The sequence below is a fragment of the Polyodon spathula genome, chromosome 14 (assembly GCF_017654505.1).
Source record: "Polyodon spathula isolate WHYD16114869_AA chromosome 14, ASM1765450v1, whole genome shotgun sequence".
In the NCBI taxonomy this organism is placed as follows: Eukaryota; Metazoa; Chordata; class Actinopteri; order Acipenseriformes; family Polyodontidae; genus Polyodon; species Polyodon spathula.
The window spans coordinates 16,037,925-16,054,769 of NC_054547.1; the positions used below are offsets into that span (position 1 = coordinate 16,037,925).

The window sequence follows — 16,845 nt, forward strand, 5'->3', positions numbered from 1 at the left end:
AATTCCGTTCACCGCTCATAATAATACCCTCCGCTCTGCTCGGCTCTTTCTTTCATTCCACTCCGCTCCCCTGCTCCAGACATCCAGACAAAATACCATATATTAATATATATATATATATATATATATATATATATATATATATATATATATATATATATATGTGTGTATGTGTGTGTGTGTGTGTGTATATATATAATATATATATATATATAATAATGTTATATATATATATATATATATATATATATATATATATATCTATAATATATATCTATAAATAAACGAACAGTTTTTCCCCCATTGTGTTGCGGATTGCAAATGAAAAGATGTATTGTAAATTCAGAAAAGAATAACATTTAATTGTCCTTATTAATCGCATACCTTGACCCAAGTAAAAATGAATAAAAATCCCCAGCTATGACCACCAATGAAAAACGCTGCATACAGTGCTCAGAGAAGTTATCTAATTGAATTCGCTTTCTCATTATTATTGTTTGGTACTGAAAAAATGCTTACATTTCAAACTTTCCTAAACCTAACCCTAACCCTAACCCTAACCATATGATTCATATCAAATTAGCTTTATACAGGACTTATTGTTATCCGAATATGTCATAGGGAGCTCAAAGCAACCCACAAACACAAATGAGTGAGTCGACGGGGCTGACAGACCACCCTGTGCTAGTGTAGGAACAATCCTTAATTTAAGAGTGCAGAAAATATAAACCGTGTTCACATCGCTGTATGGTGCATAACCGTAGAACTGTCTAAGAAAAGTAACGTTAGGTTATTACCATAACCCTGGTTCCCTGAAAAGAGAATGGCAACCATTACCGAATGGGAAGAGCCTCTCTGACTGTCAATCTCTGAGCAAATTTGCAAATGCTACCCTATCAGGGCCCTGCTGTGAGGGGGGGGAAGTCCCGCCCACCTCCTGTTGAAGAGGGACGTCCTCACAGTAGCCCATTGCCATTTTCTTTCGAAAACAGAGGTCAGCTGGGGACACAACCTCGAAGGGTAATGGTATCATTCTCTTTTCAGGGAACCAGGGTTATGGTAATAACCTAACGTTCCCTTTCAATTCAAATGACAACCATTACTGAATGGGAAAGGTGTACCAAAGCTGTCGTGGTTCCAGATTACCGACAGTACAGCCCCACGGCGATAGCAACAAAGCCCACATGACTCCTAAGGGCATGCCGCTTGCAAAACTCTAGAGCCCAGAGAGGGTCTTGTTCGGTTTGTCACATCAAGGCAGTAAAAACGCACAAATGTCTGACTACCTGTCCACGTAGCAGGATTGCATAACTCATCTAAGGAGGCGCCATGAAGGAAAGCCCACGAAGTTGCCTGGCCTCTGGTAGAATGGGATGTAATGTCCCCCAGTAACGGGGAGTCCGTCTGTTCATACGCCAAGCGTATCGCATCTGTCACCCAGTGTGCTAGACGTTGTTTCGATAGGTACTGACCTTTAGAGTGGGACCCGCAGCAGACAAACAGCAGGTTGGACTGTCTGCAGGGTGCCGTCCTATCCAAATAACAGCGCAGAGCCCGAACTGGGCATAGTGTATGTTGTCTACGGTCCTCCTCTGACTCATGCGGGGTTTCCAAAAAACCACTGATTGGTTAAAATGTAATGAGGATACCACCTTTGTCAAAAAGGATGGATTTGTTCTTAATGTTACCCGCGAGTCACTTCCAGTGAAAGCCATATAAGTGTCATTGATGGACAGCGCATGAAGCTCACTTACTTGTCTGGCAGACGTAATGGCTATTAAAAATGCCACTTTTAATGAAACAGGGCGCAGTTCTGATGACGCCATGGGCTCAAAAGGGGGACCCATAAGGGCCCGCAGTACCAGTTCTAGATCCCACTTGGGGACCATACTTTTCAAGAGAGGATGAAGCCTCCGAGCCCCTTTAAGAAATTGCACTGCCAGGAAATGTGCCCAAGGGGACACTGAGTCAATTTTGTCATGGCACACTGATATTGCTGCCAGGTATACCTTTAAAGTGGACGCTGATTTTCCTGCATCAAACAGGTGTTGTAAAAAGGTTATTCTCGTCTCAATCGGGCAAGTCACTGGATCGTGACCTTCGGTAAGGCACCAGTCTTGGAAAACTTTCCATTTGTGTGAGTACTGGGCTCTAGTGTTCGGCCCTGTAGCAGACTAGTGTTTCTACTACTGCATCTGGCAAACCTCGTCTGAATAGACAGCTCCATTCAACGGCCAGACCCAGAGTTGGAGCTGGGCTGGGTTCGGGTGCCATAATAGCCCCTCCCCTTGGCTCAGGAGGTCCTTGCGCAGCTGGAGCTGCCATGGCTGATCCAACAACATGTCGGAGAGGAGAGCAAACCAGGGGCGTCTCAGCCATCTGGGTGCAACCAGCAGAACCTGTGCTCTCTCCGCTCTGATCCTCTCTAGTGTTGGGTATTAATGGTAGCAGAGGGAACGCATACAAGAGCCCCTGTGGGCAGGGGTGAGCTAACGCGTCTCCTCCCAAGGGGCCCCCGTCTCTCTCCATGGAGAACCATAGGGGGCAATGAGTGGACTCGTATCAGTCGAAAATGTCCCAAATCTGTTTCACCACTTGAGGATGCAGCCCCCACTCCGAGCTGTCTGCCTTGTTGTTCACACCGGGGAGGTGAACTGCCCTGATGGAACACAAGTTTCTATGTGTCCATGATAGGAATCTGTGCGCTGCGTGGTGAAGGCCCGGTGAGCGCAGGCCACCTTGGTGATTTTGTGTAGGCTACCACTGTGTTGCTGTCCGTCCAGACCAGCACATGTTTGTGCGCTAATTGCTGGTGAAAATTTAATAACGCCAGGCTCACTGCATGCAGCTTTTACGCATTTATGCGCGCCTGCTGCTAATGTCCCTTCCACTGACCTCTTATTCCTCTCCCGTTCAAGCCCGCTCCCTAGCCCAGAGTGGAGGTGTCTGTAGTGATCACTTCCCTTCTGTGAGGGAATCCGAGGGGAGATCCAAGGCGCAGATTGCCGTGATGGAGCCACCACTCCAGTGTCTTCCGGCATTGTCTGGACACTCACACCAGCCGATACCGATCTCGGACCGGGTGCACCTTGAGCGTATTCACCCAGGCTTGAAGTGGACGCATTCTCAGCAGCCCAAGTGGAAAGATTCTCAAGGCAGTTGCCATCAGCCCCAACAACCTTTGATATAGTTTGACCTGTAGGAGAGCGTCCTCTCTGAATAGGGAGAGTGTGGTCTGCAATGACCGAATCCTGTCTTCCGACAGTGAGGCAAGCATGCTTACAGAGTTCAGTTTGATCCCAAGGAACACTGTGGACTGAGACGGTAAGAAGTTGCTCTTCTGTTGATGTATTGAGAGCAATAAGTTTGCCACATGATCTATGACCTCTTTTGTGTGCGCCTGTATGCGTGCTTTTGACTGCATGCAAATCAACCAATCATTCAGATAGTTTAGGATCTGATTACCCCTCAGCCTGAGTGGAGCCAGTGCTGCATCCTTGCAGTTTGAAAATGTGCGGGGCGCCAGCGAGAGGCCAAATGGCAGCACGCAGAATTCGAACGTGTTGCCTTTAAAGGCGAAGCGCAGATATTTTCTGTCGGTGGGACGGATCAGGACATGAAAATAGACATCTTGCAGGTCGATCGATGTGAACCAGTCCCCCAGTTGGACGGACTGGAGGATACACTGTGCTGTCAACATGTTGAACTTCCTCTGTTTGAGGAACAAGTTGAGGACCCTGAGGTCCATAATTGGTCTGAAACCGCCAGTGAAATAAATCACCTGTTCTGTCAAATTATAGTGTGGATGCTTCACAAGCAGAACTGTTTTCGCAGCATTTAAAAATATAAAATCCATTTATACAAAGTCTCCCATCTTTCTTAAAGATCTGCAATGCCCTTGTTTTTCTTTTGTATCTGTTTTGCTCTCATTAGTATTTATAGTAGATATATCAATCATATATCCATAATCCCTGAAAGACAAGATGGCCACCAACCACGAGGTTGCTTCGGTTAACATCACAGTTTGTCATGAAAGAGGATGTTCTTCCCCCTGCGTGACGGTTAAGTACCCTCGGGAGGCTGGACCGAAGGGGCCACAGTGGGGAGGGGGCCTATTGGCAGCTTTTATATAGGAGCTCCAGTAGTCAGGAGTATATCCCATAATGATGTTTGGTGGCCATCTTCTCTTTCAGGGAGCCAGGTTTACCGTAGGTAAACTCATGTTCTGCACAGTGCAAATAAATCACCTGTTCTGTCAAATTATAGTGTGGATGCTTCACAAGCAGAACTGTTTTCGCAGCATTTAAAAATATAAAATCCATTTATACAAAGTCTCCCATCTTTCTTAAAGATCTGCAATGCCCTTGTTTTTCTTTTGTATCTGTTTTGCTCTCATTAGTATTTATAGTAGATATATCAATCATATATATCAATCAAAATTAATAAAGTGCCACATCAATCACATTGTATATAAAAGAAGAATAAACCCTTTTATAAAAAAATTCTCAAGTCTATAAAACATAAAAGTGCCTAATTGTGGTTTGAAACTGGAAAATTAGTGGTTACCATGCACAGACATAATGGGAAATACTGTAAAGTGACTGCATCTGTATTTGTCATCTTTTTTTTTATAACTCTTTTGTCCAAAATCCATGGCCGAACATATATTTAAGAAAAATAAAACCGTGTTCAGTTCTTCTCAATGCTGTAAAGGAGCAGGCCGGAAACATCCGCTCAAGGAACTACACCGCTCCGCTCCACTCCCCCGCTCCATATACAATTGGCTTGCTCCATTCTGCTCACACTCTGGGTGGTCCTGCGCATGAGACTGACAGCTGAGACCTCAGTCAGAACTGTGGCACGAGAAGTGGGGCGTGGCCACTGGACAGTGTGTTCTTTGTGTGTGTGTGTGTGTGTGGGTGTGTCTCTTCTTGCTGAGGGTGCTACTGGAAAATGGGTGCATGCAAATGATGCACTCATTGAAGTCAAACCATGACCAAGAAAGGCAAAGGACATGGATATGGCCTTTTATCAAGAGATTGAATGCTGTACAAATGCCTTACATTGGCCGAAGTTTATAACACATCTAAAACAAGGAGAATAATGGTTTTTTTCAGCATTAAAATGTGTTCGTGTACTACCCTTTAGCACTGACATGCATAGGTACCTTTTTAACCATTCATAACATTGTAGTTTTGTACTTACATAAATATCAATATATTAATACCTACCAAAATAGACATATTGTTTTCACCACTCGTGGATGTACATTTGCAACTAAAAGAATACAATGTTTACACTTTCAATACTCTTCAAGTCCCTTCTACCATTATTTTCCTTTTAAATATTTTCTCATTTCTCTTATATTACTCTACTTATTACCGTCTTGTCTTGTCTGTCTAGTTACCATACACATTCTCGAATAGCTTTCCCTCGCTTTATTCATTATTTGATCAAGTAGAAAATAGAAGTGATATCTATAACAAAAAACATTGTCAATGTAAAAAAACAAGTTAGAAAAACAAAACAGTCGTTTGAAGTGGTGATATCAAACACAAAAGCCTAAGTTGGGAGAAGCAATTGGCAACCTTGAGACTGTCAAGCATCAAGCAAATAGGCACAATTGGAAAGGTGCTGGGGCCCAACATTCACACATTTGTTGCTTCTAACTTGGCTTCTTTTTTTCCTCGCTCCACTTTACATTGAAATGCTCTTTGGACAACTTCAAGGGGAGTCTGACCATTCCCTTCTCAGCTCAAAAGTCACATCTGCAACAAAAAACACTGACAATGCACAACCAAACAAAAGGCTCCAACACCCCAGCCCTGGATCTGCAATGCCTGCCCTATCAACTGTCACTTCCCATACACTTGCCTTGTATTCTCATTATCCCTTGCACCATTATTGGTCTTGTTCATCAGCTTCATTGTTGGAAATATATTGCTTCATGCTCTTTCAGGTATTCTTGTATGTATGGGCTAAAGTCTATGTGTGCCCTGATCTACCTGTGCCTTACCTGCATGTTGTCCATGTGTCTTCCCAAAGCATACTTGTCTGCGCCTGTGATGACGCCTCTACCATACCCTGTCTGTCTTTCTCTCTGTAGTAGTGCCTGTAAGGATAACCAAGAACACTTCACTCTGTGTTGAGCACTTTCCTTGTGTCTTAGCATCTTTATTCTGGTTAAACCAAGCTGATAAGGGAATGAGCATTTCAAAGTAAAGTGGAGCGATAAAGTGGAGTGGATGAAAAAAAGAAGCCAAGTTAGAAGCAACAATTGTGTGAATGTTGGGCCCCAGCACCTTTCCAATTGTGCCATTTGCTTGATGCTTGACAATGTTGCCCCAGTTGCTTCTCCTAACCCAGGCTTTTGTGCTTGATATCATCACTTTAAACGGCTGCTGCGTTTTTCTAACTTGTTTTTTGTTTTACATTTTTTACTTTTTACATTGTTTTTGTTATAGATAACATATACTCACAGGACTCTAAATTGGCAACAAAAATGGCAAGTGCAAAATGACCTTCAGTTCAGTAAATTTGTCGAGGGCACCAAGGCACTAAACTTCTTGTATAGCACTTTGTGATGGTGGTCCACTATGAAAGGCACAATATAAAAACAAATATTAAGATTATTAAAATTAAGTCAAGGCTAAAGTATAGGATGTTGTGTAATTTTGCTTAGAATTCGTATATATAAAGCTAAATATTGGTCACAGATTGAAACAACATAGTTTAACTTAATAATAGCTATTTATATATTCAGAAAATGCTGTTTGCTTTTGCCAACCAGCAGCCACACATTGGCTTTTATTGCTAAACCGTGGGACCGTTTTTTTTTTTTTTTTTTTTTCAATTTTAATACCATTTATGCTACTCAGTTTAGCATAAATTCAGAAATCTTAATCCCTTTCTTTGTGGCTTTTCTCTTTTCTCTTTTTTTTTTTTTTTTAACTGCCCATATACTTTTGTCTGCGACTGTATGTGATACTGTATTTTTTCAGTTAGTACTGGAATAAATCTATAGAAATGTTATCTTTTTAATTTACAAATCCTTTGTCATAGCCCAGCAAGCAGGTCAGAATCGCAGGCGCTATCGAAAATCAATATTAAAATGAATACATTATATAATAAAAAATGTAATATTCATATTATGAATGCAGCTGTAATTTACTTTTGCCTTTCTACATTTACAAGAATCTGTCAGCAAACTTACTATACTGTATTGTTTTTTAAATTGCTTTTGTCTGATTATTTTCTGCAGGCTAGCTCAATCTTTCCCCCAGCCCATCGAGACAAAGCCATTGATCAGCCAGAGAGAATCTGCCCCAGCAGGAATCCCACAGCAGCGCAATGAGAGGCACCCACTTACCGATACCTTCGACAACTGGAACGACAGCTCCCATTATGACAACACTGGCTTCGTTGCAGAGGAAACCACCATGGAAAATTCAGGCACCACCCCGATGCTAGGCTCCACTTCCAGAAGCGCTTCCAGCCATGGACGCAGGCCTCTAATAAGGCAGGATAGGATAGTGGGTGTCCCTCTAGAGCTGGAGCAGTCACCACACACGTTCCACAATGTCCGAAACACACCCGAAACTGAAGTGCCTGCTCCTAATCCTTGGCAGAACTGGACAAGAACCCCCAGCCCCTTTGAAGACAGGACTGCGTTTCCTTCCAAGCTGGAAAGTACTCCAGCAAGCAGCCCAGCCCCTGACAAGAAGGACTTTGAGCAAGAGATGGGTGAGCTACCTGGGACCTTCCCGTCTACTGGGGCATGGGGCTTCTTGGAATCCCGAGATTCGGGAGCTAGCCGGAGCCATTCGAACATATTCCACTGCAGGCAAGACCCCGTTAAAGGTGCTATTGTCATCAGTAAAAGCACAGAGAGGTTGTCTCCCATGATGAAGGAAGTGAAGGCCAAGTTCAAAAAATCCCAGAGCATTGATGAGATTGATATCGGATCATATAAGGTGTACAGCATCCCGCTTGATAACTACGGCTCCAGTATGGAAAACCAAGGCAGCTTGGATAAGCCCGAAACCCAGCCATCGCAGGAACAAAGCATGTCGCGCAGTCAGTCAGTCCCCATGCTGGATGAAGATTTGGAAGGGTACGCCAGCGGCAAGGGGTCCCAGCAGCAGAAGCCTCCCATCCCTAAAAAAGTTTACCACTTCGATCAAAGCTTCAACCCTAAAGGGGCAGTGGATGTGAAGTCTGAGAGGAGGCTACCTACCTCCTTTAACACCAACCCTGAGTATATGAGCCAACAGGGTAAGAACATCCCCAAGGAGGTGCTGAGTCCAAGGGGATATAGGGGGTATACACCTATGGAGCACATGTTCTCATTTTCCCAGCCTTCAGTCAATGAGGACTCTATCAGCCAGCAGTTTCCCAGCCAGAGGTCCCGGCCTGGATTCCTCCGGAGATCAGACTCCCTGGTCAGCTCCACGGAGATGGCTCTCTTCAGAAGGGTAACAGAAGCCCAAGAGCTGCCACTCAACGACCGGTATAACAGGACGCATTATAAAGGCATGTTGGAGCACCAGAACAGCATGTCCACCATGACAGAATCCCAGTTCCACAAAAGGAATGGTAGGTATGAGGATGAATACTTGTCGTATCAGGAGACAAAAAAGCCCATCACAGGTTTTCCTGTGAAAAACCTAACCCAGCGGCGGCCATTGTCAGCCCGGAGCTACAGCACGGAGAGCTACGGGGCTTCCCAAGCAAGACCGGTGTCTGCAAGGCCTACTATGGCTGCACTCTTAGAAAAAGTCCCTTCCGATTACAATCTCAGCACCTGTACGGAAAAGACCTCCGACAACGAGATGAAGATGCGTACTGCACAGATGAAAGGGGATGACAGCTCTTCAAAAATGCCAGTGGACTGGAGGCAACAGCTGCTTAGACATATAGAGGCTAAAAGATTAGACCGGGTAAGTTGTTTGTTTTTTTTAAACTTTTTATTGATAACAAAGTAACTGTACTTCTTTTGTAATACTAAAGAAAACTACAACTGACACTGTTATCTAGTAACTGATTTTAGGTACACTGGGTTACAGTAGCTTTCTGTGTTGTGTAGTGTGCAAAACTGAGTCAGTAATTTAAGTGCTGTTGCAGTTTGAAGCAATGCAACAGCAAACATTCAAGCACGAAAATAGCACAACATAAGGTTTGTAAAAATATGTACTAATAATGTGTTGGTCCAGAAACAATCCAATTTCAGACCAAGGAATTTGTATTGCTTACTTAGGCAAAGTCGTGGACTGCCATAGAGGTCATCTTCATGTATGAGACTTACCAAGCATCTGTTAAGCTTGCTAGTTATCAGTATAGCATCTGCTATGTCATCTGCAACCACATGCTTTTGGCTGTAAAATTGCCAATTTAGGTTTCAGTGCCAGATAGATGAATTGAAATTGTTCCTATCTGCAGTATCCCTACTTAGATGATTATTATTATTATTATTATTATTATTATTATTATTATTATTATTAGAGTAGGTTGTGACTGCAAATCAGCAATATATAATTTGAAATATTGACAAAAGCTATAATGTAGTAAATATTTCTATTAAAACAAAGCTGTTCACTACAGTTGCCTAAAATTATTGATTATGGAATATGCTCATTTCACTTCAAGATGTGTCTGATTTTTTGAATGGCAGTCTTGGGAATCTCATGTCACTTGATGCATTAGGCTCAGTTGGAGGAAGCGTGGTTCTTTCAACAAAGAATTTCATTTTAGTTAGTGAATGGTACTAAATTGATGTATTCGTTTTAGTCTTTCTTAAGAGCTACTGTTTTTTTTCCATGTTTGTGGTGTATGCAAACAGTCTTGTCTTAAAAAAACATTTTTTTAAATTAGTTTAAGTAACTATGGTATTTCGGATAAGTACAGTATTCTTGTTGTTGTTTGGAATAACTTTGTATATCAGTTTCTTTTTTAGTCATCACATTTAAGTTTAAAGCACCCCAGTAGCCTTACTAAAGCTTTCCTACATGCTCTCTAAGTGTGTAAGCAGTTAACCTGCCCCCCCGCCCCCCACCAAAACATAGGTTCTAGGTGGCGTTTCTTACAGATGTCTTTTTTACATCCAGTTGGGGTAGTGTTTCAGGGGGACAGGTTAATGATTACACTCCGGTGTACCAGTTCTACTTTGAGAGAAGACATGTTTGAGCTCTATAGAGGCCACAGGGATGTGACAGCTGAAAAAGAAAATGATATACAAAGCAAATCTAAACAATGAGAAGCATGCAATACTTTCGATATCTGATATTTCAGATGCGTGCCAAGCTGCTCTTTAGAGAAGAGACAATGTATGTACAGTAATATAAAACATGGAAACCTTGCTGGTTACCCAAGTTGCTTGTTATGAGTTGGAGTGTCCTCCTCTTAGTTCTCTCATGTCACCTGACTGTTTCCTCCAATCAGAATGCTTCCCTTAAGCACAAAACTGTTAACCTTGGCATGCTATATGTTGGATGTTTTTCTGCAGTGCATGCAAACAGAAGCATGACTTTAAACTTTTATAATAACCCAAAGCATGAATGCCAAAAGACACAATGGCTACATCCTCAATATGAGTATACTTTTCGAATTCAATAGCAACCTAGAGAAAACATGTAACACCGCTATATGTTTATTTCTGGGTGTGCAATAGACATGCTGGTACAAAATCGTAGTTTTATTATATGTGTGTTTACGTTATATATGATAAAGCATTACAGAACATCATGCTTGTCATTTAATAAACTCATTAGTTAATGTGGCTTCCTTCTGCAGTTCACCTGTAGTTTAGTTGTAAAGGGTTTTTAAATGGTGTTTGTTTTGTTATTCTACGTTAACACATACAAATATAACAGCAGAATGTTTGCAATACTTTTGCAGATATATTAGAAGTTTCTTAAAGGAGTGCTTCCTATTAGCACTAGCTGAGCATGTTTTTATGCTTTGCTTATTTTTTACATTAATGCAGACACATGTAGGCAGTTATAATTGTTCAGAAAAACTCAAAGCAAGTTCAAAGCCAGTTCTAAGTCAGGTGAAGACAGATATAGAGAAAAAATGATAAATGATTATTGGAACAACAGAACCTAGAACCACTCTCAATGATGGTGGAATAAATTTGAAGGCACTTGCTCAAGGATTGTGGTATTTAGTTAAATATGAATGAAAAATATATAGAGTAATCCCTCGCCAACCGCGTATTTGCCAACCGCAGAATTCATATGTACGTGGTTTTCCTTTTGTATACCAATTTGCCAACCGCGGCATATAGATTTGTATATATGCAGTTTTGCACGGAAATATATGACGCATCCACATTTGCTTCTGTGCCCTCGTGTGTATTCTTGCGCGTTCCCATCTCGCCAGCATCTCCTGCTACCAGTACCAGCATCATCTCTAGCTTTGTCTCGTGTACTAGTCATAGCAGTGTGCGCATTCAGTCTCGTTGCTCCGTGTTAGCTTAGCGTAACTGTCACCAGTCAACAACACCCTGGCCTTCAACTCTAACGATTCAAGATAAATAGAACATTACTTTTTATTATGTTATAATTTTATTATTGTTTACATGTAACATTACCCAGTGTGTTATAGTATTTGCATTGTTTTTATGTTACTGTATTTTTCACTTGTGTTTAGTGAAGGAAAATGCAACTTACATAGACTTTGATAAGCGTAACCGCGGCCGTGGAGAACCTAACCCCCTATTTCACATAAGGTCTAGTATTTACCAACACTGTTTTGCCAACCACGGGGGTTGTCAAGAATGTAACCCCCGCGGTTGGCGAGGGATTACTGTACACACTAATTCTGCTTTTCCCTTTTGTTGTTAGACTCCATCTCAGCAGAGCAACGTCTTGGATAATGGACAGGAAGACATGTCTCCAACCAGCCAGTGGGCTCCATATTCACTGGGCCGGAGGGACGTACCACCGGAGAACGTCATAAAAAAAGTAAGAATTGAGCTGCTAATCTTCAGTGACAAGATGGGTTCTTTCACATTCAGTCACACAGAAATGGGCAGCCCACAATGATTACATGGGTATTCCCTGATGTAATATTGAGGGATTAGCGACATTTTACTGCAGTGCTAATATGACAAATGATAAAAATAAAAGATTTAAAAAATGAGGCCAGATCTAAATGCAGTTTTAACACCACTATAAAATAACAGAGAAAAATTGTGACATTTAAACATAGTTGACTTAAACCTGGCAAAATAGCCATTGAAACACAGAGGTGCTGATGCACTATAAATATGACATATTGCATTTATTACAAAAGTAGTGTCTACAATAGTTTTTGATACAGTCTGCTACACTATAGCTGTACAACACATTGTAATAAGTAAAGACTAAGCAGTAAGTAGACATATTGTGTTGTTCTTTTTGCTTTATGTTTGGAAGATTTCAATACTGTACATTCACTAACTTGAATGTAAATCTTCTCATGTTTTTATTTTCCAAAGAGGAATTTAGTGGGGTGAGGATCAGTTGTAGGAGTGATACATTAATGGGAGTGTGGCAGTAACCAAAGGGGTATTATAAGGCGCTTTCCCCCATTGACTGCTATTCAGGCTGGATTTTAATGTCTGTGATTTGTGAAATTGCAGGCTTTTACTGAATCAGTGTTTTGTATACAAATCTGGCTTGGCTCCAGCTGTTGAAGGGACTGCCTCAGTTATTAGTTGACTAACCAGGCAGTCTTTGAGAATTATTGACCCATACAAATGTGGTGTTGAGAATAAAATAATTTTTTTTTTGAAAGGCTATACAAACTGTATTGCTGTGTCTATCAGCAACAGTACTCACAGTGGTTATAATTATGAGGAACAATGTGTATTTAACTACATATTAAAGGTGAAATTCAGCTGTGGAGCACTGGTGATTAGATCAGATCCGGGGTATTGTTTTGTATTATAATACTTGGTTACATAATAAAAGGATAGGATAGTTATAGAACTATTTACAATTTACAACTGAAATTCTCTTCATTTTAATTGTCCATTGTCTACTCAAATACTTTGTAAAGGGAAATAAAAGTGGGTATGGCCCTAGGATCCTAGTTCTTCTTTTTTAAGTAATCTTAGGGGTCAGTTTGATCAATCTGAACTCCAATGGGATAAGCCACAGCTGTTTTGTTTTCAGCATTTCACAGCACTGGAGCATCACCCTGGATTGCATCAACCATCAAACCATGGTTATCCAGGATTATCTCTAAAAACAGGAGGTTGAAGCAACCCGGGGTGGTTCCCCTGTGATGTAAAATGCTGCTAGAATACAGCGTCTCATCCCAGCCGGGTATGTGTTGACCATATCGACCCAGTACTCTGATTAGAGATCTGAAACAAATCAAAGCCGTCATGCCGGATTGCACACACCCGCCTGATTTTTTCTGATGATTCAGTCAGAGTGGAGCCCACTCTTGCAACATACAATAATATTTTAATTAGAGTAGCATTTCTGGTTTGCCCTGTGACAGTGCGGTAAGCAGCAGCGGAAACGAAAGGGAGACTTTGTAAACCCACTCTGTTTACCTGAGGAAGAGCTGTTTTCTCTTCAGGAGATCAAGGTTCTGCAACTGCTGTCAGGTGACTCAGCGGTACTTTCTGAGGAACTCCCACAGTCCAGTCCTGTAGAATAGATTGCTTTGTGTAGAACAACAAGCTGTAGTATTCAAATGTTTCCGGAAGGATGAGTAACACTGTCTGGGCTTTGTTACTGTAGTCATTTAAATGTAGTCATTTTTTGGTAGCATTTCAATGCTTTACACGGTTAATTGTCATACTACCAGAAAGTATATTTTAAGCTAACTACATAATTCTGATTGTAGGTTTAAATGTAAACATTCCCACTGGTATTCAGGGCTCAAAGTGAACTTCTTGCCACCTATACAGCATTATTGAAAGCAATTTTGAGAGGTCTCTGCAAACATTTAATGTTTGTTTTTTTATAAAATGGCTGAAAATGTGCATTCAGTATTCATGTTTAGAGGCAAGACTACTTATGAGATTTATTTACAATTGGCTTCAATCAGTAAACCAGGCTGTCACAGCTACTGTAATAGCACAAGTCCTAACCGTGACCCAGCACTATTATATTTTCAGAAGAACAATGACATTTTTTTTCAGTCCATAGCAGTTACTGCAGTACATTTCAAACAGTTCTCCCTGCATTTTGATTTGTATTTGTACATTATGATTTTAAAAGGTTATTCTGTGTTTTCTGTGTCCTGTGTGATAACTGACATACCATATTTCTTTGTAACTTTTATGTGTTTCTGTGTGTGTTTGTGCAACGCAAAATTAATGGCAGACTGAAGATCTCATCACTCCTCTAACGTACACTAGCAGTTCATATGTGGGTTGGAAATAAGACTCCTATTGCATAGTAGTTTGATCCATTCCAGGTTTCATTTCAACCTTGGTATGCCATAGTGTATAAGTAACAAGCTCCGGTGTGTCTTCTTAAACTTATAGTAAAACGCGGAATGGATCAAACTGCTATGCAATTGGAGTCTTATTTCCATCTCTGCATTGATTCATGCTTCAATTGTAAGGTTCACAAGGCAACCTCAGTTCAGATCAAGTTGGAAGGCTAAGAAAATGTTAACCAGTCTTAAATCATACAACTAGTCATAGAGTTTTAAAGCATAACTTTCTACAATGATCATAATAAAAACAAAAACAAGTACAGTACTGGCATGCAGCTCTTTTATATTTAGGCACTTTCTTGTGTGTGAACTTTTAACTGTGTCTCATGCAATTTAAAAGACATATACTCAATACAAAACACAATAGCACATGATTTTTCAAAACCATCAAAGAAAAATGTGGTACAACAACACCGGCCATCAAGCAAGATGGCAGTCAATTCAAGCAAAAATAATAATAAAATAAAAAACCTGAAACATTGTAAAATGCAAGAGAGGGGTAAACAAAATGTATTTGGTATTATTATTTTTAACAGTATTTGCTTTATGTATACAGTAATTGTGAGGAATCAATGTTTAATTATAGACTTACCTGTATCTCGTGAAATATGAATCTTTACATAACCTACATTATATGAATGCAGTGCAACAGAACCAGGCCTATTGAAGTGGCCCTTTGTTGTTCATTACTATGGCAACATGCAGGCAATGTCCACTAGAGTGTCTGCTTAATGAACAAAAATAAACATGAACTTAAGACCAAAGGGCATGATGTTTTTGTGTTTACGTGCTTATTATTTTGTTTACAATTGGCCTGGATATTAGGGCTCTTTTCCTTTATTTTGTAACGTTATTCTTTGAAATCAAAAGGGGCTGAAAAATACAGGAGAAGCATTAAAAAAAAAAAAAAAAGCACAAAATAAATAGATAAAAAAAATACTGCATTTGGGACTCATGTACCTAAATACCTACCTTTACCCTGACAGGACAACAGGAATGCTATAATGCCATTTTTGATGTTGGTTAACAGCTGCCCATGGTGCAGTTTCTTCTGGTTTGTCTGGCAGGACATTTTGGTTTACTTAATAAAATTAAATAGATAATTTTTTATTCCTGTTGAAGTGTCTCAAAATTTCCAAAGATTATGTTCATGTGTACTGTATAATGGATCAATACTTGAATTGATTGACATTGACATTGTTTAGTGTGTGACTGTTCTTCAGATCCCAGAGCCAATGACAAAGCACTTTTCTTCTGTTGAACCAATCTGTGATAATCAGAATAGGGCTTTTGACAGAAGCATGGCTGCATTCAAAGTATCGGAGACAATGAGAGGACCCCTGTTTTGTGTACCAATGGAAATAGACTTTCACTTCAAATTCCTTGGTATCAGAGAGGTGTAAAAATCTAAACTGGGGATCAGCACTGGTTAGTTGCATTTTGTTAAACTTTCAGCACCACTGATGCACCAAAAGGGGCAGGAATGTAGGCTTGACGAGTGCCAGTTTTTAGATTGCCCATTTGCCACTTGATTATGTTGTCTGCTCCTGTTGCATGCCTCATGAATGCCTGCCTCATAAACATCTGTTGGATGTCTGTTAGTCCTGTGTAAGATGTAACATTTGCATCTTTTCAGCTCCCTGACTCTTTGCCCAATGGGTTAAATTACCCACAGGCAGGTAGCCACTCTCACCAAGTTCAGACGATGATGTTGTCCTCCACGCAGAACCCCCAGCACCGATCCGCCCGAGACCAACAGTACGAAGGTGCCATCAATAAAATCTCCATCCAGCAGTATCAGTCACCGCTGCCCATCCCCATCTCCATCTCCTCCACGCAAAGCCTTTCCAGCCCGCGGGGGGCTCAAAGTGGACGCTGCCTGATACAGACGAAGGGGCAGAAGAGTATGGATGGGTATCAGGACCAGGTTGGTTTTTTTTGTCAAGCTATTTAATTACAAGCATGGATAGACAGGAAGACAGAAACAACATATAATTCAGGTGACCTTTGTAACAAGCTGCACTGTAATGGTTAGCCATACAGGATAAAGAACAGTGTCCAGCACTGGAGACTGTTTAAATTATCTAAACCGATCTAAATACTGTCACTGTTTAAATATTATAAACAGGACCCAACTGATATATTACTTACTTTCAAAGACTTATACACGAAAGAGACTCCCACACTCTGTTATAGATGTTGGTTATCACAAAGCCACGTACTTTTAATGATTAAACAATGGCAGTTAGATCTATCACCTTTTAGACCAATTGAATAAATCTCATTGTGTTTTAAACATAGACAATACTCTTGCAGCATACTAGGCAATGTACTATCAAAAGGGTAAGCAATGTTGATAGCTAATGTCAGTTACTGATTATAGCACAATTAGCAGTTTAAATA

General features: G+C 40.8%; 1 protein-coding gene across 10 annotated transcripts in view; it reads left to right on the forward strand.

The window, feature by feature from the left end:
- Window positions 1-16,845, forward strand: part of LOC121327010 (leucine-rich repeat-containing protein 7-like) — a 185,193-nt gene that overhangs the window by 158,216 nt on the left and 10,132 nt on the right. For 6 of the 10 annotated variants that reach the window (XM_041270757.1, XM_041270753.1, XM_041270758.1 and 3 more), the window contains 3 exons: window positions 7,262-8,939; window positions 11,844-11,963; window positions 16,079-16,369. In XM_041270757.1, the coding sequence (XP_041126691.1) occupies window positions 7,262-8,939; window positions 11,844-11,963; window positions 16,079-16,369 (2,089 nt within the window). The remainder of the gene's footprint in view (window positions 1-7,261; window positions 8,940-11,843; window positions 11,964-16,078; window positions 16,370-16,845) is intronic. The other 4 variants (XM_041270756.1, XM_041270761.1, XM_041270762.1 and 1 more) reach the window with 2 other exon arrangements.